General features: G+C 44.5%; 1 protein-coding gene across 1 annotated transcript in view; it reads left to right on the forward strand.

The window, feature by feature from the left end:
* The window catches only part of ANAPC4 (anaphase promoting complex subunit 4), a 41,499-nt gene extending 39,527 nt beyond the window's left edge, over positions 1–1,972 (forward strand). Inside the window, exons 26-28 of the mRNA XM_032633100.1 lie at positions 321–494; positions 1,134–1,257; positions 1,629–1,972. Coding sequence (XP_032488991.1) covers positions 321–494; positions 1,134–1,257; positions 1,629–1,856 — 526 coding nt within the window. The 3' untranslated portion in view covers positions 1,857–1,972. The remainder of the gene's footprint in view (positions 1–320; positions 495–1,133; positions 1,258–1,628) is intronic.
* Positions 1,973–24,722: the final 22,750 nt, after the last annotated feature.

Below are 24,722 nucleotides of genomic sequence, written 5' to 3' on the forward strand. Positions count from 1 at the left end.
TGTCATTCATGGAATCTCTACAGGCTTAAGGCCTGACCACTGATGTCAAGAGTTTTCTGGAGCTGTGAACCAAGTTCACAGGTTTTTCTTTTTTCATGATTATCTATTTTCAGGGCCTAGTTATATTTGTGAATAATCAGTACAACAGGTAACTGTGACTTTAGTGTAAACTAATGGTATATTTTAAATGTTACTGTATAGAATGTCACTTGATATTTTCATTGTCAGTTTTCTGCTTGGTACCAGTATAATGTTATATATACAGTATTTTCTCAGTCATGATAACATCTTTGATATAACAAAACTTATTTTAATTCTAGCACCTACAGTTGTTTAGATGCACAGTTTTATGATGATGAAACTGTCACAGTAGTTCTTAAAGACACTGTAGGACGTGAAGGAAGAGATAGACTCTTGGTCCAGTTGCCGTTGTCTTTAGTGTATAACAGTGAAGATTCTGCAGAATATCAGTTCACTGGGTCTTACTCTACAAGGTAACTTACATTAGTAAGATTGTCTTTCTGATAGAACAGTTAAATGTTTTTTTAATGTATATTGTACATTCTGGTTCTTTAGGTATGATAGATAAATAAAGTCAGCTGAGCAGAAATGCTTCTTTTTTTTTATTGAAAAAATACTGGCTTCAACAGCTCTTCTGTCAAGAATTATTTGCTGGAACAAGGTGGGGAATTATTTGGTGTGGAGAGTGGAACTTCTGTTTGCAAGGACAGCATGAACCCCAGTTTATAGTAGAATTATTTTAGATTTGCCTTCAGTATTTTCCTTTCAGAATTAGGACCTCAGTAGCCACATAGAGGTTCAAGGTCAGTTGAAAGAGATGGCTTTAGGTTGAGATTTAGATAGGCAGATATCTAATTTTTAAAATGAGTCCATTTGCTTACCTTGAAAGTGAATCAAAAACCTTACTAAGGTTTCTGCCTTAAAAAGGTATTCTGCCTATTTGGAAATGCGGTTTTCTCATAGAATATAGTATCACAGCTTTTTTATACAGTAGCTGGTAGAATTATATTGGAAATGGGAATACTGGTAGAAATCAAACCCTGATACCACCCCTAGTAAACCAGGGAGAACAGCCCCATTTCACTCCTGGGTTGGTTTTCTCCCGTCTCTAGGCTAGATGAGCAGCGCAGTGCTATTCCCACCCGTACCATGCACTTTGAAAAGCACTGGAGATTACTGGAAAGTATGAAAGCACAGTATGTTGCTGGGAATGGTTTTCGCAAAGTGTCCTGTGTGGTAAGTATTAAATTGTTTCAAAGAGTAACAGATTAGCAACAGGATCTGTAAGTCCTCTCGGTGCAAACATTTAGTGATGTCAAGCTTTTATTGATTATGATGAGCATGTAGTGGCCTTAGCTATCTAGTTCTCTTGTTCTGAGAAAGCTTACTAAGTAATTAATAACAATTTTAGATTTTAGTAATCTTGAAATTGTATGTGGAGATCCTTTTATACAAAATGAAAGCTGAGTTTAGTGATTTTGTTGTAAATTGATGGGAAAATAACTTTCCTATAAAACCACTTTTTTCAGATTTCTGATTTCTAATTTTTTATATATAATGTATTAGTTAAGCCATTTTAAAAGTTCTTTATTTGGCCTTTTCTTTAGTTAAGCTCGAATCTCCGTCATGTGAGAGTATTTGAAATGGACATAGATGATGAATGGGAGCTTGATGAGTCTTCGGATGAAGAGGAGGAAGCCAGTAATAAGCCTGTAAAAATAAAGGAAGAAGTATTGTCTGAGTCGGAAGCAGAGAACCAGCAAGCTGGCACTGCTGCTTTAGCTCCAGAGATGGTCATTAAAGTAGAAAAACTTGACCCTGAGCTAGACTCATGATCTAGCTTGCCATTATTTTATATGTTCTCTTGTCAGAAAGGACACAGATGATGATCAAAGATGTGTTGGGCCACTTAATTTTCTTTGTGAAATAAACAGTAAATGTTATTTTTTTTTATTCTGCGTCATCTTTTAGTGGTATAGCCACTGTGATAGATTTTCTTTTCACCAAGATTTCTTTTTAATACTGTGTTCGGAACTAGTGTTAAAGAAAATGTAAATTGAATGTGAAGAAAAAGTTTAATCTTTTCTGTCAAAAGGTAGGTATCAGGTATCATTCCTGTATCAGGAAGAAATTACGTTTAGTCATTCATCACTGGAAGTTTTGATGCATTTAGTATTTTTAAAACGCAGACAACATTTATTCCTCTTTTAACATCTTCCTCTTCTAGTTCATTTTAGATCTCCAGAATGCTTTCAAAATTATGTTTTTATACTGATTTACTGTAACCGTAAATAAGCCAAGAGATGGGTACTATCTTTACGATCTAAATAGCAAAAACATTGCTTGACACCTGCATGATTATCTTTTCTCACTGTTACTTTATTTGAGCTCTGAATTCTTTGAATCACCAGTGTTTAGAAGTGTATTTTTCCTCTGTTCAGAATTGGTCAAGGACATATGTGGCTGTCTGTGTGGTTGGTTCCTTGGGAACACGAGAAATAGGGATCAACTAAACATAATTTAGCATTAGTGCAGATGAGCGCTTGTTGATTTCCTAATGCTCATTTCTAAAGTAGAATGGTACTGTCATGTAACTTTCAAAGTTCCCATTTCATATATGAATTCTTTTTTTTTTTTTTTTTCTGTCTGTGTTGGGTCTTCATTGCTACTCATGGGCTTTCTCTAGTTGCGGCGAGCGGGGGCTACTCTTCGTTGCGGACTGCGGGCTTCTCATTGTGGTGGTTTCTCGTTGCAGAGCACGGGCTCTAGGTGTGCGGGCTTAGTAGTTGTGGTGCACAGCCTTAGTTGCTCCGTGGCATGTGGGATCTTCCCGGACCAGGGCTCGAACCCGTGTCCCCTGCATTGGCAGGAAGATTCCTAACCACTGCACCACCAGGGGAGTCCTATGTGCATTCTAATATCAGTTCACTGGTAAGTAAAAGAATCACTTTTGAAAGCTTTAAATATCTTTAGGCAGCAACATATACTATAACCAGGTAGGTGGGTAACTGCAAGATTGCTGTGTCATTTGTCTGTTTCTTTAATAGGGATCTGCTGTACTTTGATTTTAGGTATGTCACACTTAAGATTCTCAAGGTACCTCAGTTGGACTGATCTTTGTTGGTTTCGAAGGGAATACTGAAGAGAATCCACTGTTGCATGCGTGAGCTTGGAGATTAGAACTCTATTCAGGAGACCAACCATGCTAGCCCTCAGTCTTGCACTTAACAGTCCTTAAATATGATTAATATACAGTTTACATAAATGTTTATTAATGGTCGGTCTGTGTTGATGGCATAGTGCAGAATGCCTTGAATTAACTTCTGTCAGCAAGAAAGGTGAACTGTCAGATGACATTACAGAGAAAGTATAGGTTGTAGGTATGTGGAGCAAATTAGGGTGAATGCATTGCACAGATAGACCACATAACATTTAAATAACTTTGATGGATTTTAGGGACAAATAATTACAGATTGTTCTTAGAATGAATTACAGTCTCAAAATAAGCAGCCAGTTCTTTGTTAGGCTAATCTGTCTCATGTGACATCATTAAATTTATAAAGATTTTTTGACATGTGAATATTTGCTTTCTATGGTTCCAGCATAGGGATAGATTGAAACTGGGACCCCTAGACTCTGCCCTTATCTTGAGCCAGGGATCAGAAATAGTTCTGTTGATGCACTAGCTGTCCCTTAACATTGAGTTAAATTAATAAAGTGAATCACTCCTTCATGCACCCAGTGTTCATAGCAGGAGTGTGTACAGTAGCCAAGACATGGAAGCAACCTAAGCATCCAGCAGATGAATGAATAAAGAATATGTATGCTACACACACACACACACACACACACACACACACACACACACACACACACACACACACAGTGGAATATTACTCAGCCATAAAAAAGCATGAAATATTGCCATTTACAGCAACATGGATGGACCTAGAGAATATCATAGTAAGTGAAGTAAGACAAGAGAAAGACAAACATTATATGATATCGCTTATATGTGGAATCTAAAAAATAATACAAATGAATTTATTTATAAAGCAGACTCACAGACACGGAAAACAAACTTATGGTTACCAAAGGGAAAGCGGGGGAGGGATAAATTAGGAGTATGGGATTAACAGATAGCATACAATTATATATAAAATGTGAAACAAAGACTCAATTTATAGCACAGGGAACTATATTCAATATCTTATAATATTCAATATCTTGTAATAAAGGAAAAGAATAGGAAAAAATATATATATAACTGAATCACTTTGCTGTACACCAGTAACAAAATATTGTTAATCAACTATACTTCAATTTAAAAAAATGGGAATCATTCCTAGTTATAGGAGTATAGTTTTTTCATTAATGCTTTTAATGTATATGATAAATCACCTATTTCGGAACTGGGTTTGTATTATATCAAAGTAAAAAAGTTTAAACTGATATCTGCATATATCTTTTTTATGTTTTAATAAGTATAAAACAATTTTCTGTTTATCATTGTATTTTTAGATATGTGCTATCATTTCCACATTATAAGAAATTTTGCTTTTAATACTTAGAAGCAATCTGATCATTATAGATTATCACTTTATTTCTAGTATATTTAGCAGCACATGCTGAATTTGAGTTTTGAATTTAGTGAATGACAAGTAAGGTGTGGGGACGTGAGCACGCTGGGCCGTGGGCCTCCACCAGTTACTGGCTGTGTGCGGAACTCTGGGCCCTGACCTTTGTACAGGGGGGATAAGTGAGAACCTGTCCCAGGTTTGAGGACTAATGAGGGCTCAGTAGAGCATTGTGGTTGGCATGTAGGAGACACCTGATAGATTAGCACTTCTTAGTACAGTATTCTGTACTTCTGTACTTTTCTGTGTTAAATTGTGTTAGTTTTTTAGAAATTTAAATAGCCTTTTTTTTTCTCTTTCTCTGTCAGACTTATTGGACTGTGACAATAGTCTTTTTAAGTCTCTGGGTTTCTTTTTCTTGTTTTATTGTTGACTTTTTTCCAAAATAAACATTTTACCCTCCAAAAGATGCTAAAACATGTTTTATTCAGAGCATTTGAATATAAATGTGAAGAAAACTATTAGGGTATAGCCTGAGTTTATGACGCCATAACTAGAGGAGTCTGTATATATCTGAATTAATCTAAATTTCCATTCTTGAGGAGGCCCAGCAAGCAGACATATGCTAAAAACTTCTAGAGGATGCTATACCTGAAATTATGGTTTGCATGATTTCACCAGGGGCAAATCAGTTTCTTTGGCACCTCTTGAAGTTGTGACAATTATCTGTAGACTGTTTGCATTTATTAGAATCTATGTTTGACTGCGCGTATCATCTTTAGTTCTCACTGAGCCGGAGGGAGATGGTACCTAGGATTACACAAAGTCAGGGTCACAAAAACCTTATAACGTGAGAGTAAGATATTAATATTTCGATAATATTAGAGCAGAAGGAGGAGGAATATTCAGATCAGAAGTTCTCAGTTGTTGAAGGGTTAAGTGCTAAGAAGTGAATTGTTAATATGGTAGATAATCAATGTTTTTCACTTTCTGAGTGAACTAGAACAGGATTTCCCACGAAGCACAGACCACCACATAAAAATCACCTGGGCCAGGGATTAAAAATGCAAATTTATGGGTGCTTCCACAGGCCTGCTCAGTCAGAATGTGAAGGTGGGGCCCAGGTCTGCATTTTTAACCAACTCACCTGATCTTCTGCCCACCAAGGGTAAGAACCAGTATTCTCCACAGAAGCTGTTTTTTAGTAATTAGATGTTTAGTATTTTGTTGTTGTTGTAAGGTTAAAAGCTGCTCCCTTAGATGCATTGAAAATTGATGTATTGTTTTCTTTAAAAATAACCCTTACTGGTGATGAATTTCACATGCAAGGTGCTCATACTTCCATTAAGTCTATTTAGATGGCGGTGGACCTAATTGTACCCCAACTGTCTATGTACTACGGCATGTATAAGTGAATCCCTTAAGGCCACATTTCAGCCCAAGGAAGGTATGGTTCAACCAAGTAATAGATGCTCAGCTGGGTCTCTGTGGGCCATGAGTTGGTAATAGTCCATTTCAGTTCATAAATGTCACCTTTCCTCAGGTGTGTGCAGTCAGACTGAAGCTCACAGTGCTTCTGGACACGAAGTGTGCTGTGTGGTTACCGCTGTACCGATGATAAAACTGTCCCATGACATGACTTAATGACACTGTGTTTACCGGCTTGATAGATGTTTTAAACGTTCAGGCAAGGAGATAAATCTGTAGTTCATGCCTCCTGCCTCTGAATTCCGATGTTGTCATATTCCCCCAACCAGACTGGATTCCTGATTCCAGTTGCAGAGGGAACATTATTATTTTAAATTTCCCCACTGTTCAGATGATAAAACTGGGTGTTTAGGAGCCCAGCTAGATGTGATTGTCAACATTTTAAGTGACGCTGCCCAACTTTCTAACATTGATAATAGATTCCTTCCCATTTTCCTTTCCACCACTTCTTTTGTCCTGCACAATTCTTGCAGGAAGGCATGTGAAGGATTAAAAAAAAAAAAAAAAAAAATTTGGTTTGCTCTCTTGGGGTGCAAAGTCAAGATCTCCACCGGGTGGCAGAATGTGGATAGCCAAGGGGCCAAGGCTATTGTTCTGGGTGCCATTTTCTCCCTGCTGCAGGAGGAGCCATCAGGGGAGACTTGGAAAGAGTGACCCACATGGCAGGAGGAGACCCAGGTAACTGGCTAACGGAAGCCCAGTCAGGAGAGCAGTCAGCCGTGTGAAATGCTGCCAAGAAGTGGAGAAAGGGCTTGGTGGAGGATTGGCTGTTACCTCTGAAAAGCTGAAAGTTGGTGGTGGTTGCTTTTCAGATAACCCTCAGTCTCCTTAACATCTTCTCCAAGGCTCTTCAGGCTCTGCCCCAGCACTCCCGTCATCTCGGGGCTCTTCCCCCAGCTCAGATGGGCTTTCTTTCTGTTTTTCTTGAATGAACCAAATTCTTTCCTACTCCGGGGCTTTGGGATATGCCCTTTGCTAGGGATGTTGTTTCCTAATCCGTCACAAAGTTAATTTACACTTATTCTTAGTTTCTCAGCTCAATGTCTCTTCCTCAGAGAAGCCTACTGTGCTTTTAGGAGTCTCTCTTACTGACCCCTTCCCTTCATATCAGTTGTCACAATTTTGTAGTTATATATTAATTTGGTGTTTAGTATTTTATTGTCTAAATTAAATTATAAACCCTGTAGCATCAGAGTATATGTCCATTTTGTTTACCTCTCTATACCCAGTATCTGGCATAGTGCCTGGCACATAGTAGGTGCTCAAAATATACTCGATTCAATTATCAAAATATACAGCAAAATGGACACTGGTTTGAAATATGATAAATTATCCTGAAGTCTTAACAACATTGCAGTGTATTGAATTTGTTCACAAATGGGCTGTATTACAAAATTTGCAAACTGATTGTTTGACACTCAGATTAGACTTCTCTATAGAAAAACTGTCATTGTTGGTCCCGGTCTGCACCTACTGAAAATAACAATTACAGATCTGCAAGCTCACCTCTATCCAAATGTCAGCCTTGATTTCCAAAGCAGGATTCCCAGTTTTCAGCCTTCACATAATTTTTAAGGCCTTCATTCTTGTGAATTTAGGATAGAGATGATGTATTTAGAAAGATGATTTTTAGTATTAAAAAAAAAAAGTGGTGACCCTGACAGGAAGTGTTCCAGAGGAGTGCTGGCAGCAGCAGCCCTATTTGAGTGGGTGTGAAATAGATGTGAAGTGAGCAAGTGGCGACCACAGAAGTAGGCAAGTCTTGAAGAATCTTGCTGCAAGAGGGGAGAGGAATGGAGTGGTGGCCAGAGAGAGACATGGCAGCAGGGCTCTTTAAAAAATATGGATGCTATGAAGGCATATTTATACAGCCATAGGAGTAATCCCCTAAAGGGGGAGAAATTGACCATTCTAGAGAAAGGGGGGAATATGTGAGAGTGAAACCCTCTAGAAGGCAAAGAGCTGAGACCCATTGGTCAGCAGCAGGATCTGTCTTGGGCTGGAGCACGGTGTTCCTTCCACGCACGCTCACAGGAGTGTGTGGGGACAGTTGCTGGTGGGTGGTGGGACTGTGGGTAGTACAACAATTTCCCCCAAGAGGTCAGGTCACAGCAGAGAGAGATGAGGAGAGGAGATGTGTGAAATTGTTGACCTCCAACGGGAAAGTGAATTTTGCTGAGGAAGTGTTAGCATTGAGAGTCCGCTGGAGATTTGTGGCATAAATTCAAAGAGTCCAATTAATGGAATCATTTTCTCCCACTGCTCAGGTGTCGGGTGGATTAGGTGGAACATTGGGTTGAATCTTGGTTGGGGTTTTGTCAAACCACTGCGACTAGGCAGAGAGGGATGAGGGGCTTAGAGAAGGTAGTACCACTGTGACAGGGCCAGTGGGTTAGAAGGTGGAGGATCATGGAGTTTTGGAACCAGAAGGATGGGGAGACAGGCGGTGGCCAGAGGGGCCATTTGCAGTGAGTGGTACAGAGGTGGTGGAGTTGATGAGGACAAGGGGAACTGTGGCCATGGTGGCTGCTGTTGGGAAGGAGAAAATCTGGGGATCAGTAGGTCAAGAATTGAGTGCCCGGGGTTTTTGGACGGCTCATCATCCATGTGGCTGTTCAAGCTGAGAAAGGAGATGACAGCAACCAGGTGGAGAAAGTTACCGTGCGTTGGGTGCTGAGGTCACCAGGGCAGGAGGAGGATGCGGTGACAGCTGTGAGCGGAACAGGAGGGAAAGGAAAAGCTGCCTGTGCTTCCAGGGCTCCTGGGCTTTGAGAGGCCCAGGGGAGTATCTGTGACTTACATAAAGTCGCTTAGGAAGTCGTAAGGCAGGGAGTCAGGCCCAGGCGGGCTGAGGCAGGGCCAGGCTCCCAAGCCCCACACCGACTGCCCAAGAGGGGCTCGAAGCAGAACCCAGGGTTGTAGAGGACCTGGTGCAGGATAAGAATACAAAGCCAGCTTGTGAGCACTGCAGTGTTTTCCAGTCCTGTATCAGCCGGAGATTGGTACTTCCTCCATCTGGGAGATAAGATTAAAGGACAGGGTCGAGGTGGAGGTCAGTTCTGATTTTTAAAGCTGGACTCAGCAGCTCTCCCTGCTGGCTCTGGGAAGTGGTTGTTCGTGGTTGTTCTCCTGCCTGATCCTGTCTTTTTTTTACATCTTTATTGGAGTATAATTGATTTACAATGGTGTGTTAGTTTCTGCTCTACAACAAAAGTGAATCAGTTATACACATACGTTCCCACATCTCTTCCCTCCCGCATCTCCCTCCCTCCCACCCTCCCCATCCCACCCCTCCAGGTGGTCACAAAGCACCGAGCTGATCTCCCTGTGCTATGTGGCTGCTTCCCACCAGCCACCCACTCCACGTTTGGCAGTGTATATATGTCCATGCCACTCTCTCGCTTTGTCACAGCTTACCCTTCCCCCTCCCCATATCCTCAAGTCCATTCTCTGGTAGATCTGTGTCTTTATTCCTATCTTACCCCTAGGTTCTTCATGACATTTTTTTTTCTTAAATTCCATATATATGTGTTAGCATACGGTATTTGTCTTTCTCCTTCTGACTTACTTCACTCTATATGACAGACTCTAGGTCCATCCACCTCATTACAAATAGCTCAATTTCGTTTCTTTTTATGGCTGAGTAATATTCCATTGTATATATGTGCCACATCTTCTTTATCCATTCATCCGATGATGGACACTTAGGTTGTTTCCATCTCCGGGCTATTGTAAATAGAGCTGCAATGAACATTTTGGTACATGACTCTTTTTGAATTATGGTTTTCTCAGGGTATATGCCCAGTAGTGGGATTGCTGGGTCATATTGTAGTTCTATTTGTAGTTTTTTAAGGAACCTCCATACTGTTCTCCATAGTGGCTGTGCCAATTCACATTCCCACCAGCAGTGCGAGAGTGTTCCCTTTTCTCCACACCCTCTCCAGCATTTATTGCTTCTAGATTTTTTGATGATGGCCATTCTGACCGGTGTGAGATGATATCTCATTGTAGTTTTGATTTGCATTTCTCTAATGATGACTGATGTTGAGCATTCTTTCATGTAGTTTGTTGGCAATCTGTATATCTTCTTTGGAGAAATGTCTATTTACATCTTCTGCCCATTTTTGGATTGGGTTGTTTGTTTTTTTGTTATTCAGCTGCATGAGCTGCTTGTAAATTTTGGAGATTAATCCTTTGTCAGTTGCTTCATTTGCAAATATTTTCTCCCATTCTGAGGGTTTTCTTTTCGTCTTGTTTATGGTTTCCTTTGCTGTGCAAAAGCTTTGAAGTTTCATTAGGTCCCATTTGTTTACTTTTGCTTTTATTTCCATTTCTCTAGGAGGTGGGTCAAAAAGGATCTTGCTGTGATTTATGTCATAGAGTGTTCTGCCTATGTTTTCCTCTAAGAGTTTGATAGTTTCTGGCCTTACATTTAGGTCTTTAATCCATTTTGAGCTTATTTTTGTGTATGGTGTTAGAGAGTGTTCTAATCTCATACTTTTACATGTAGCTGTCCATTTTTCCCAGCACCACTTATTGAAGAGGCTGTCTTTTCTCCACTGTATATTCTTGCCTCCTTTATCAAAGCTAAGGTGACCATATGTGCGTGGGTTTATCTCTGGGCTTTCTATCCTGTTCCATTGATCTATAATTCTGTTTTTGTGCCAGTACCATACTGTCTTGATTACTGTAGCTTTGTAGTATAGTCTGAAGTCAGGGAGCCTGATTCCTCCAGCTCCATTTTTCGTTCTCAAGATTGCTTTGGCTATTCGGGGTCTTTTGTGTTTCCATACAAATTGTGAAAGTTTTTGTTCTAGTTCTGTGAAAAATGCCAGTGGTAGTTTGATAGGGATTGCATTGAATCTGTAGATTGCTTTGGGTAGTAGATTCATTTTCACAATGTTGATTCTTCCAATCCAAGAACATGGTATATCTCTCCATCTATTTGTATCATCTTTAATTTCTTTCATCAGTGTCTTATAATTTTCTGCATACAGGTCTTTTGTCTCCTTAGGTAGGTTTATTCCTAGATATTTTATTCTTTTTGTTGCAGTGGTAAATGGGAGTGTTTTCTTGATTTCACTTTCAGATTTTTCATCATTAGTGTATAGGAATGCAAGAGATTTCTGTGCATTAATTTTGTATCCTGCTACTTTACCAAATTCATTGATTAGCTCTAGTAGTTTTCTGGTAGCATCTTTGGGATTCTCTATGTATAGTATCATGTCATCTGCAAATAGTGACAGCTTTACTTCTTCTTTTCCGATTTGGATTCCTTTTAGCCACAGCAGTCAGAGAAGAAAAAGAAATAAAAGGAAGCCTTTTGCTTTATTATCTAAAAGATTTCTTCAACTTTGTCTTCCAGTCTTCTAATTAATTTTGATTTTTTTCTAGCATATTTTAATTTTCAAGAGCTCTTTCCTCTTCTTCGATTATTGTTATTTTCTTCCTTCACCTCCTCCTTCTTATAGATCTGCAATATCTTGTGTAATGTCTCTGAAAATATATGTGAACATTGTGTGTGTGTATTTAGTGCGTTTAGTTTTTATTTCCGTGAACTATCTTTAGCTTGATATTGGATACATGGAATTGGAAATGCCCTTAATATATCCAAGTGTGGTTCTTGGCTCTCTGGGGGTATTCAGAAGAATGGTCTAAATGGGAATATAAATTCATACATTGGCCTGGGTGTGATGAGGTCATCTGAGGAGAGAGCAGAGAGTGAGAAGACGATGGGATTTTGGTAGAACCTGGCTACTGGCCTTCTGGATGTGGAACTCTGGAGAAGGGCCAAATCCGGAAAGGAAACCAAGAAGGAACAGCTGGGAGGTAGGAGTGAGCCTGAGAGTGGGTGTCAGGAAGCCAAGCGTAGGGCTTTCGAGGAGGAGCAGAGGTCAACCATGGACCATCCTGAGAGGCTCATGAAGATGGGCAGTGACCTCTCCTCAGCTGAGTATCCCACAGAGTCCGTGTGGCTCATCATTCAGGCTCAAGTTTCTGCCTTGGTTGTTTATTTCTGTTTTCTTCCATGACTGCTGAGCTCATGCTCCTGAGATGCAGGATTTCCACAGCAACACGTGCCTTGTTTTCTTGCACCTCCTGCTCTTCCTCTTCACTCGTTCATTTAATTCTCTTTTCTTTTTCTTGTATCTGTGTGAGAAGATTGATGAGCCTATTGTGGTAATCATTTTCCAGTATATGTAAATCAAACCACCATGCTCTACACCTTAAACTCATACAATGATGAATGTCAATTATTTCTCAATAAAACTGGAAAAAAATAGAGAAATAATTACAAAAATCAAAACACGAAAACAACCAAACATGCTCTCATCGCTGTGGACACTGATGACATCTATTCAACAACCCTAACCCTCACCCTTATGGCCTTACCTTCCGGTGGGGGGGAGGGGTAGACAATAATCAAGCAAAGAAATAAGTGAGCAAGATAATTTCAGAGAATGGCACCATTAATAAAGAAATGTGAAGCAGAGAATTCCCTGGCAGTCCAGTGATCAGGACTCGGTGCTTTCACTGTGTGGGCCTGGGTTCGATCCCTGGTCAGGGAACTAAGGTCCCACAAGCTGCACAGTGCAGCCAAAAAAAAAAAAAGAAAAGAAAAAGAAATGTGAAGCCAGTTAAAGAGTTAGAGAGGAAGGAAGGAAGAGGGAAGAAGTTGCTGTTTTAGCTTAGGCAGAACATTCCAGAAGCGATCTGAAGGAGGTGAGAGAGGAGGCCAGAGAGTATCTGGGATAGATTTATTCTGACAGAAGGGACAGGATCTGCCAGGGCCCTGAGGTGTGTGCAGGGGACAGGGGAGGAGGGCAGCCCACAGTGGGAGAGGCTGCATCACAGGGCCTTGGGGGACATGGTGAGGCCTGTGGGTTTCATCCTAAATGAGATGGGACATTGCTGGAGGATTTTAAGCAGAGGAAGAACATGATCTGATTTCTCTTCTGGGGCAAGTGGGACAGACACTGCCTGCTCGCTCGAGGTGATGAGGTTGAGGAGTCCTGTGGAGTTTTGAAGCAGAAACTGGCCTGGATCTGGTTTGCCTGTTAGGATAACTCCCCATAGAGGGAGGAGTGGGGGACCTGGTAATTAGCACGAGGTGATGAGGGTGCCATGAAGGCCAGTGTGTCTGTGGACGATGCAGAGAAGTGAGAGACAGGCAGTAAGGTATAAAATAGCTAAAATTCGTTGAGTGTCAATTATATGCTGGGCACTGTGCTGTGTCACTTGGATTATTCTGTGTAATCCTTGCATTGCCCTCGAAGGAAGGTAGTTTTTATCATCATTCCCACCTAACAGAGGAGGAAACTGAGCCTGGTTGTAGTTATAAAAGAAGCACGACACACACAACTTTGTGAATGTAATTAGTGCCACTGAATTGAGTGCTTCAATATGGCTAAATAGCAGAGTTTATGTTACATATATGTTATTGCAATTTAAAACAAAATTTTAAAAGAAAAAACACACCAAAAACCCCACATCGTTTTGTCTGTGAGACAGCAGAATTCAAACTCGGGCAGAATGAACCCAGTTCCGAACTCGTCCACACCGTGGTTCGTGTAAGAGGTAGACTTGACACTTCGCACACGGTTGGAGGGTGGGTCATCTAACGAGTATTCATGTCAATTTATTAATTTGGGTTTTATTAAAATGCACTGTGGTCCCAGATCAGAACGCTTACAGCTCGTCTCTTCTGTTTCACTGATGCGCTGTATCCAGTCTGAACTGTACTTGTGAAATATTTCCTGGGTTTCATGCCCTGCTCCCCAACCACAGTGGGCCTTCCGCATCCCAGAACCTCCAGCAGCCTCCTCCTGGGGCTTCCAGGCTCCCTCCCTGGAAGAGCCTCCCCTCCTCTTCTCCACGCCGTACTTACAGTCCTAAAATCCTGGGGTCATAGTGGACCTCTTTACTCGGAAGCTGAGAGCTCAGCTTGGTTCCCCAAGTATGATGATCCCCAGGCTCTGGAGACGCCAGAGTGACTCTTCTAACCAACATGCTGGTGGGCTTTTCTCAAGCCTCTCCAACGACTCCTTTTCTCATCTAGAATAAAAGAAAACACCCTAAGGTGTCGGCCCCTGAGTGAGTCTGCGCCCCCTCCTGACACTCCCCCTCCTCCCATTTACTCACCTCCAGCCTCACCAGCCTCCTTGCTGTACTTGGAACTCACAGGCACACTCCCCGCTCCAGGCCTTTACCCTGGCTGTGCCCTCTGCCTGGAACACTCTCAGACTATTGGGGTGGTTTCCTCCTTCTCCCTTGACTCTTTGCTCAACTTGACACCCTATTTAAAACTTTGATTCCTTGCCCAGGAACCCTGATCTCCCTATTCTGTGATATTACCCCCCAAAACACCCATCACCTTTGCCCACCACGGTATTTTGGATCCAAGTCTGACTCCCTGCTCCTGTGAGGACGAGGACTTTTGCTGTTTTGTTTGCTGATGTATCCCAACCCCCAGCATATAGTAGGTGCTCAATAAACATTGTAGACTAATTGAATGAATGGATGGATATTTCCCCCAATTTCCCAAGGAAAGCCTGGGATTGTATCATTTCCTCCTTCTTACTTGTTGCCATTCATTTCTCAGTGAATCTTAAAGCTAATGAGGACAGAAGTGGAGGCCGTACGTGGACTGTGAGTTTCAACCTGACTTTGGGTGGGGATGACGGCAAAGGCATCTTCTCCAGGCTGAGGCGCAGAAGGAAGAAATGGCCTCTCCGAGCATGGCTTCTCTGCCCAGCGCCCTCAGCCTTACTCCAGTTCTGGCCCTTCTAAGGCAGGGTGGCGGGGAGGACCCCAGGGAGGGGGACCAAAATTGGTTTGCATTTCTTGGTAGGGGTAGGGGCAGGAGGACCAAGACTTAGGCAACAATTTTTTTTTTAATTTGAAGAAAGATTATTTTCTGTCTCTCCCATCTTTTTTTTTTTTTTTGTGGTACGCGGGCCTCTCACTGTTGTGGTCTCTCCCGTTGCGGAGCACAGGCTCCGGACGCGCAGGCTCAGCGGCCATGGCTCACGGGCCCAGCTGCTCCGCGGCATGTGGGATCTTCCCAGACCGGGGCACGAACCCGCGTCCCCTGCATCGGCAGGCGGACTCTCAACCACTGCGCCACCAGGGAAGCCCTGTCTCTCCCATCTTTAACTTCTCTGCCTCTGGCTAGGTTTTCAAACCCAACCCAGTCTAGCAAGGGCACAATAAGAAGAATTGAAAAGAAAACTTTCATTTTGGTGCCTTATTGGTAAAGCTGGGCTTTCCTGTCACCCATTTTCACCTGGATCTGGACTTCTGCATCACCTTTCTCCTGCACATTGCCAGCTGCTCTTGAGCTGCTGTTGGGTCCTTTGTCAAGGAGGAAGTTTGCATCCAGAGCGCTCGGCCACTTTGGTGACAGCTCCCGCAGTCTGAGCCACGCCAAGATGGGAACGTGGGTGACCTCCTTTCCAGCTGGCTTCTCCACCTCCTGTCTTCACAGAGCTGTCATTTTCAGAAGCTATAACATTCTTCCCCCAGTCCTTTTAGTAGAAATCCTAAAGGCTCTGAAAACCAAAAGTTGTTTTTTACTTTGATAACTCACTTGGCATCATAATGTGACCTGGGGCTTCCCTGGTGGCGCAGTGGTTAAGAATCCGCCTGTCATTGCAGGGGACACGGCTTCGAGCCCTGGTCTGGGAAGATCCCACATGCTGCGGAGTAACTAAGCTGGTGCATCACAACAACTGAGCATGAGCTCTAGAGCCCGCGAGTCACAGCTACCAAAGCCCGCATTCCCCAGAGCCCACACTCCGCAACTACTGAGCCCGCGTGCTGCAACTACTGAAGCCCTCGCGGCTAGAGCCCATGCTCCGCAACAAGAGAAGCCACCGCAACAAGAAGCCCGCACACTGCAACAAAGAGTAGCCCCCTCTCGCCACAACTAGAGAAAGCCCGTGTGCAGCAACGAAGACCCAAGGCAGCCAAAAAAAATTAAAAAAAAAAAAAGTGACCTGAATTTGGTGGCGAAAACCTCACCTGAATGGAAGCTATTAATAGCTCTTTACTTAGTCCACTGAGCGCGAAGATTAGTATGTTTTAATGCAGAAATCCGAATATGTCTAATTGTGTGCTGTCCCGGATTCCCTGGGGCTGTCATGGACTGTGCCATACTGCACTGAGTGAACACTCTTAAATCGGAGTCTTCTGGATTTCAACCCACAGCTGACCCAGGGTTTGGATACGGGCTGTGGATCTGTGTGTGTCCTATGACAGAGAGGCAGGGGGGAGTAACGCCTCTCAGGGTCAGTTGGCCTGGCTTCAGCTAGCACGCACATACTGGCTGTGCGGTCTTGGCAAGCCTTATAACCTCCTGGACCCTCTGTCTCTTTATCTGTAAAATGGCAGCCATGACCGTGCTCTCACAGCCCTGGGACAAGATCTGCCCTGGCTTGAGTCACCACCTGCATCTCCCATCATGTCCTTGCTGGCCCCTTTTCTTGGACCCATTCTCCCCCAGATGTCTCTATCTGGCTCCCCCCCCCGTGTTCAGATGTCCACTGTGCTCTGAAGTCGCCTCCCCACGGAGGCCTCCTGACCCTGTTGATGAGGCATTGTTCTCACCGCTCCAACCCTCCGCCTCTTTCTCCATTTTGCTTTTCCGCCCAGCACGTGTCTCTGCCTGCAATGATCCTGTGTGACTGTTAGTTTACTTGAAAATCACCTGTCTCCCCCACTGGAAGTTAAGCTCCTCCAGACATGGTTCCTTGGCCTGACTCACAGCCGCCTGCCCGGCAGGCACAGCAGCCCGGCTGGTGCCCAGTGAGGAGCAGAGAGTGGGCTGCAGCCCTGCAACGTGCCCTCAGGGAGCACAGGGACGATGCGTGCAAGACTGGAAGGCACTGGCCATTGCCCCGCACTCCCAGCTTCTGCCCTTTCCTCCCTGCGGTGGCTGAGTTCCCCTTCTATATTTAGAAGGGGCTGGAAGGAGGTATGGGGGCTTCTGAGGCAGTGAACAGAAAGGCGATTTTGGTTTTTTGTCAGGACTCAAGACCAAGTCTGATGAGATATTTCCCTGAAGGCCTTCTTAGTGCAGATTTCGGGAAATAACTCAGAGGGCATCGCGCTCTGCCCCCGCTGTGAAATTCTTGAAACTCTGGAGTTGGTTTTTGCTTTTGGCAAAGGCAGGCAGCAACCCCCAGAAACCTCCTGAGGGTAAAATAAAGATAAGCTGAGGGCTTGGAAGGGAAACCAGGCCCTCTGAGTGCCACAATTACTGGAAAAGCCTTTCCCTCTAGACCTGTGTCCTCAGGTTTCCTGGTACCTGGGACTGGGCAGAGTTCCCTGGGGGAGGAGGCAGTGTTTTCCTGAGTCCTTTTGCACAGCCTGCAACTTCTCCAGTGTTGAAGCAGAAACAAGTCAAGTGTTCTTGGGGGCAGCCTGCATATCAGAGGATTCTGAAAACAAACTGAAGCAAATGCTGGATTTAACAAGAGTGTACTCACCCGAATTCCGGGGCCATGGAGTGAGAACTGAGAGCTCTCTTACAGAGCTGGAAGGGCAGGGTTTTAGAGGAGGGTCGAAGTGTTTAGGGACACGTGAGTGAAATTAGTTAATCAGAGGGGTGATTTGAAATATTGAGCCCAAGGGTCCCAGAATGAAATTCATGAAATATTAGAGACCTTATAAATGTATGCACAATGCCAGCAAGCAGAAGAGCCCGGCAGCCATGCACCTGCTACCCGGGTTTATAAAATTTTCCCATTTTGCCAGATTTCCCAAGAAAAACCCCAAACGTTACAGGCATAATTGGAGTCCCCTATGTTCCCTTCCCTTTCCTTCCTCTCTCTGAATTTGGTTATTACTCCCAGGCTTGTTTTTATATTATTAATACAAATATTGTCTCCATAAATAATTCTATTATTGTATATACTGTTAAAGTTTACATATCATTTATAACATAAAATTTTTATTATGTAATAATATATACTGTGTATGTACATACATTATACACTGTTATGCTACAATGTGCAGCTTTCTGCAGCTTACCTTTTTTTGTTGTTCAATATTGTGCTTTGGAGATTTGCCCAGGTTGATCCACAGAGCTGTAGTTCTGTGGAAGTCGTTGCAAGTCTGTCAAACATTCCATCATGTTAATACATCACAAGTTATTTAGCCATTCTTCTGTTGATGGCCGTTCAGTCTGTTGCAAGTTTCTGCTATTACAAACAATACTTCAGTGAACATTTTCATACTGGGTCCTTGTGTTCTTGCTAGAGATTCTTCAAAGTATTTATCTATGAGTGGAATTGCTAACTCAAGAGGTCTGCAAATATCCAGCCTCATTTACTTTTGCCGGATTGGTCTCCAGTTGGTCAATACCAATCTAGACTCCTGCTAGCAGAGCATAAGAGTTCCTGTTGCTCTACATCCTTCCTGACTCTTCAGTGTTGCTCAAGTGTTTCATCCCTGGGAGGTGAGGGTTCCAGGCCTTGATTCCCCCACAAGGGCTGATGGCTGACGGCGGTCTGGCAGCAACACCCCCCAGAAGCTGAGGAAAGCATCCTTCTGTTCTCAGAGGGAAGCACAGGCCACACTCTACCTTCCTCCCAGCCCCCTTACTCCTCCATCTTTCACCCTTGAACTCTTTGTGGGGCTGGCTGATCTCTATGGATCGAATCACTCTGTCTCTCTGTCTTTGGCCATCCCCTTGGGTTTGACCTGAGAGAGAGGCTGGGACAGGAGATCAGGGGATGAGAGGAGACAGAAGTCAAGGTGTTTATTCCTGCCACCCCCCTCCTGGCAGAGGCGGCCTTCCTTGGTCTCAGTCCCTGCTGGGCCAGCTCCAGCTCTGCCTGCTTCTAGGGATGCTGTTTTCTTCTCTCACCGCTCTGGGCCTCAGGTGGTACCAGCTCCCCACTGATGTTGGTCTCTGGGGTCTGCACCAGCTCACTAGCTCCCTTCATCAGCCCACTCGTTATAAATAGTAACTAAACCCTTGGAGTATGCCATCTCCATCCTTCCCTGAATGATATACTTTTTGATTTTTTAAATAATTCTAATATTTATGAATACTATCCTCCATCGAGTTTTCCCCATAAAAGAGGAAACAATGGGACACAACCAAGTGACACTGAGAGCTGAATCAGGCCTGTGAGCTACCGAGCCACTCGCCAGCCAAGTGACCTTCCCACAAGGATTTAGATTTAAGCCCCAGCAAGGAGACCAATGATTTCACATCACAGACCGGCTTTGCTTTGGGGGGTCCTGCAGATAATCAAGCCTGTCAATGTTAAGTCTGTGAACTCTGGGGGCTACTGTACCTTCCTGAAAGGGTTGTTGTGAGAGCAAAAGGAAATAGGCTAGGTCAACGGCAGAGAGACCAGTGGCTCATCCAGCCCGTTTGGATGAATTAGGAAAAGGTGGGAGCTCATGGCCTTGCAAGGAGTCTGGCAGGCAGAGCCCTTCCTGGTGGGGAGCTCTTGTGCAGTCCACAACCTATGCAACATCATGCAATGGGCCTGCTGAAGTCCTCACCCAATAGTGGTGAAGATCCAGTGGATCCTGGATTCTGGCAGATCTAGGCTCAAGTCCTGGTCTAGCCCTAGTCTATCCCAGAAAGTTCTGTGGCACATTTGACGAATCACCTAAACTCTTTATGTCTTCGAAGAGGGTAAAAAGCAGCCTCTACTTTGGAGAGTTGCAGTGAGAACTGAATTGAGAAAATGTCTGTAATATGTATAAAATAGTGTTGAGCACACAGTAGGTGTTCAAGGAATGCTATTATTCTGACTTAGTTGCTGTTATTCTTATTTGCAGCCAGTGTGGTCCCCACCTTTCCTTGTATGCGGGACCTATAGTTCTCGCTGGAAGGGACCTAGGTTAGGGGGAGCTGCTGTCATTTAGAGTTGGTGCTCTGAGATGATTTTTCTCCTCTGAAATCCTCCTGCTATAATTACCCCAAAGACAGTTTTTCACTCCAAAGAGCAGCCTTGGCACCATCACTTTTGCTTCTTGATGTCTGGCTCTTTCCTCTAAACTGTTCTCCAATCCTCCTCTCTCCCTCCTTCTCCCCTCTTTCTTCTTCTTCCCTTCTTCCTCCCCCATTATTCCCTCCCCTCTCTCCCCTCCCTCCTTTTTCTCCCCTCCTGAACAGACGCAGTGCTGGGTGCAGGGATTGGAGAGGAACAGCGCTGCCCAGGAGCTCAGAGCAGTAGAAGTGTGACCGAATGCAAGTTTGTGTGCCAAACAACCCGAAATGTTGGAGTTTGGAGCAGAGAAAGGTTTATTGCAGGGCCATGCAAGGAGAATGCGCGGCCCTGGCCCAGGCCCCCAAACTCTGAACTCCCCAGAGGGTTTCAGCAAAGCATTTTTAAAGGCAAGGTAAAGGAGGGGCATGGTTGGTTGTTGCAAACCTCTCTGGTGCCGGAATCCTTTGTTTTTGCAGCTGTCCATGTAGGTCAGGTCAGGATGTTCCTGAAAACCTCCAACAAGACAAATGTTATTCTCTGTTCTGCAACTTTGTATCTTCATATGAATGAAAAAGTGTTATGCCCTTAAAGGTCAGAGCCTTGAGAATGGGCTATCCTGTATATTTCAGGCTATAGGCAGCATTCTTAACTGGAAGCAAAAACAATAGAACACAAAGGATAAAGTAAAAGAAACAGATCTAATACGGAGTCAGATTTGTTCTTCCCTATTACAGAAGGACTTCAGTCCCGCATGAACCAATACCCAAGGGCATTGGTTACAGGTCACCACAAGGGAAAACTGACGGCTGGGCTGGACAGAGGGGTCATTCACAGGGAGGCCTGTGTCCAAGGGGAGAAACAGCTTCCCTGGATGCTGGTCTCACTGTAACATTTGCTCTCCAAGTAGGAAATGACCACTCAGCCCCTAATGGAGCCTATGTCCTCCCCAGCCCCCTGCCTAGCCTCTGCCCTAGAGAGAGAGTGTGTCCACTGCCCCACCCCCCCAATACCCAGAATCCATCTTCTCCTCCCAGAGTAGAAGTCAGGTCAAGCTCCCCACAGAAGGCAGTGGAGAGAAAGGGCAGGACTCTGGGAGAACATGAGGACCTACTGGGCCTAACCTGTCAGCATCCCCTTGGCTGGGCAGCTGGTTTGACTCAAGGTGGCATCTGGGCAAGGCGAGGCCCCAAACTCTGTAAAATTTGGTTCAAACTTGTATGATCCCATAGATGACTTTGTTTCTTGATGAACACTGTTTTAGAGAGATCAAAGCCATGTGGCTTTGCTAAGAAGGAAGATGAGTGTTTTCCTAAGCAGGGGTGTGTGTGGTGTGTGTGTGTGTGTGTGTGTGTGTGTGTGTGTGTGTGTGTGTGTGTGTGTGTGTGTGTGTGTGTGTGTTGCAGGGCAGGGGAAGGAGGAAGTGGCTCCCTCTACCCACAGCGTAAACTGGAGCAGTTATTGAGTATGGAGTTAAGAGGTGGAGAAATGTACAGGAGAGCTGCAATTGTTGGCCTGTTTCTCCTCTTAGGACCCCTCTCCACCTCCACCCCACCTCTACCCACAATGGCTCCCTTGACAAATAGCTCCTCTGACCCGCAAGATATTTTAACAAATGCTCACCGTGCGTCAGACCCTAAGTACTTTTCCAACAGTAATCCATTTAATACTTGTAATAACCCTGTGAAGTAGGAACTATTGTTAGCCGCATTTTACAGAAGCCAAGGAACAGAGGGGTTGAGTAACTCTGGAAGAACACACAGCCAGTACATAGAGAAACTGTCATGCAAATGAGGAACCTCCAGCTGCAGATTCTGTGCCCCTGACCGTATCCCCAGGGGCTCTTGGCCTCTGGTTTCCCCCAGGTCTTTTGTTGTGTTGGGGCACTGATAATAACACCTACATCATCTCCCTTCTCACCCCTAGCCTTATAGTTACCAGAGCTCTTTATTATTCATGTCCTTCATCTCACCTGGTGCGCTGTGGAAGTAGGAAGCACAGGCACTATCTCCTTTTTACAGATGGGGAAATGCAGGACCAGAGAGGGACAGGACGTACCCAGGGTTGCACAGCTGGTAAGGTGTAGAGCTGGTGTTGAAGGCAGGTCCACCTGCTCCACTCTGTCCCTCTCCCTGGCATCCCTGCTGTATAACTCCCAGCAGCCATCCCTCCCCACGGCCAAGTCCCTGCTCCATCTTTCCCTTATGTGTCCTCTCTGAAACCAGTTTCCTCTGCCTTCCCCTTCCTCACCCTCACATCCTCTTGCCCCGAGGTCCCCTTGCCCACCCTCTGAAATAGTTTCCATTTCACCCCATTACCTTTGCCCTTTGCTCCCTCCTTGGCCCCGAAATTGTCCATTTTGAGGCCCGTTTTCTCCTTACAACGTTCTCCGAAGGCTGACATTTTGCCTTCCCTCCACCTGGCTGATGGAGCTTCTCAGGGACACAGTACATTCGGGGAAGTGAGATGGGTACCTTGAGAAAATATATCCGAGCCCATCCTTTCTCAAAATTTTCTGTACATAAGAGGCCCACGTGATGTCTGTTAAAATTCAAGCTGCTGGGCCCCAGATGCTGAGTCGATCGGTCCTCAGCACTTATACAACTGTCTGAAGTGATTCTGATCCAGTGGGTACCACGGTTTGAGAAACACTGTTTCCAACAGCGTGATTCTGGTGTGGATCTTGAGGCAATGCCAGGCCTCAGTGGGGATGCTCGGAGTTGCCCCTCCAGTCAGAGCCCTGAGGGCTGCAGCAGCAAAGTCAGAGCTGTGAGGTAAGATGGGTGAGGTGGGGCTGGGAGTTTCCCAGAATTACAGTGGCCGTGTGGACAGGCTGCTGATTGATGGAGGCCGTTTCTTAGGGCGGATGTAACAGAGTACCACAAACAAAATGGCTTTTACAACAGAAATGTATTCTCTCACAGTTTTGGAGGCTAGAAGTCCAAATCAAGGTGTCAGTGGGGCTGTGCTCTCTGCTGAGGTTCTAGGGAAGGATCTTTCCTTGCCTCTTCTCGCTTCTGGTGTTTGCTGGCAATCTGTGGGGTCCCTTTGCTTACTGTTGCCTCACTCCAATCTCTGTCTCTGTTGTTACATGGCTGTCCTCTTCCTGGGTGTCTCTCTTCTTCTTTTTTTTTTTTTTTTTTTTTTTGCAGTACGTGGGCCCCTCACTGTTGTGGCCTCTCCCGTTGCGGAGCACAGGCTCCGGACGCGCAGTCTCAGTGGCCATGGCTCACGGGCCCAGCTGCTCCGCGGCATGTGGGATCTTCCGGACCGGGCCACGAACCCGTGTCCCCTGCGTCGACAGGCGGACTCTCAACCACTGCGCCACCAGGGAAGCCCTCTCTTCTTCTTTTAAGGACACTAGTCATGCTGGATTAGTGCCCATCCTACTCTGGTATGACCTCATCTGAACTTTTAACTAATTCCATGTGCAACAGCCCTGTTTCCAATAAGGTCACATTCTCAGGCACTGACTACGGATTAGGACTGCAACATATCTTCTGGATGAATGCAATTCAGCCCTTAGCGGAGAGGATCATTTTGATGCTTTTATTGGGAAGTGTACATGTTTAAGAATTTTCTCTTTGCTCACAGATGGGGAGAAAAATAGCATTAAATTGCATAAAATACCATTTTACGCACATAGCATTAAGACTTCGGTTTTTACAAAAGGCCCAAGTCACTTTTCAACAGATCAGAATGCTTTCCTGCTGACGAAGTACTTCTCCACGACCGACGGGTAAAGCGGGACCGGGAGTTGAGGGTGTCAGCTCTATGGGGCCAGGGGCACCTGAAGGGTGAAGAAGACATAGAGAAGGTGATTTAAATGTTCCTAGAGGGTGATTCAACCCCCCTCGGTTATTCTCACTAATTCCCAAGGCACTGGCAGTTGCGGGAAAGATAGGCCCTGGTTCAGAGCTCTGTTGGGTTCCTAGCTTTGTCCATAATCGCATAAGCTCTGTGACCTTGGGCAACTTAAACTTTCTAGGCTTCAGGTTGACTTGGTTTCTCATTGTAAGTGGAAAAATAAACATAAAACATGATCACTAGACATGGCAGCACTGTTTACAATAGCCAAGACATAGAAGCAACCTGAGTGTCCATTGACAGATGAATGGATAAAGAACATGTGCTACATATATACAATGGAATATTACTCAGCCATTAAAAAGAATGAAATAATGCCATTTGCAGCAACATGGATGGACCTAGAGATTACCATACTAAGTGAAATAAGTCAGAGAAACACAAAATATCATATGATATTGCTTACGCAGAGTCTAAGAAAAAATGATACAAATGAACTTATTTACAAAACAGAAACAGACTCACAGACTTAGAGAACAAAACTTATGGTTACCAGTGAGGGAACGGTGGGGGTAGGGATAGACTGGGAGTTTGAGATCAACATGAACACATTTGCTGTATTTAAAATAGGTAACCAGGGGCTTCCCTGGTGGTGCTGTGGTTGAGAATCCACCTGCCAGTGCAGGGGACATGGGTTCGAGCCCTGGTCTGGGAAGATCCCACATGCCGTGGAGCAACTAAGCCTGTGCACCACAGCTACTAAGCCTGTGCTCCAGAGCCCTTGAGCCGCAACTACTGAAGCCCACGCGCCTAGAGCCCGTGCTCCACAACAACGGAAGCCACCGCAATGAGAAGCCCGTGCACCGCAACGAAGAGT

The sequence above is a fragment of the Phocoena sinus genome, chromosome 5, assembly GCF_008692025.1.
Source record: "Phocoena sinus isolate mPhoSin1 chromosome 5, mPhoSin1.pri, whole genome shotgun sequence".
Taxonomy (NCBI): Eukaryota; Metazoa; Chordata; class Mammalia; order Artiodactyla; family Phocoenidae; genus Phocoena; species Phocoena sinus.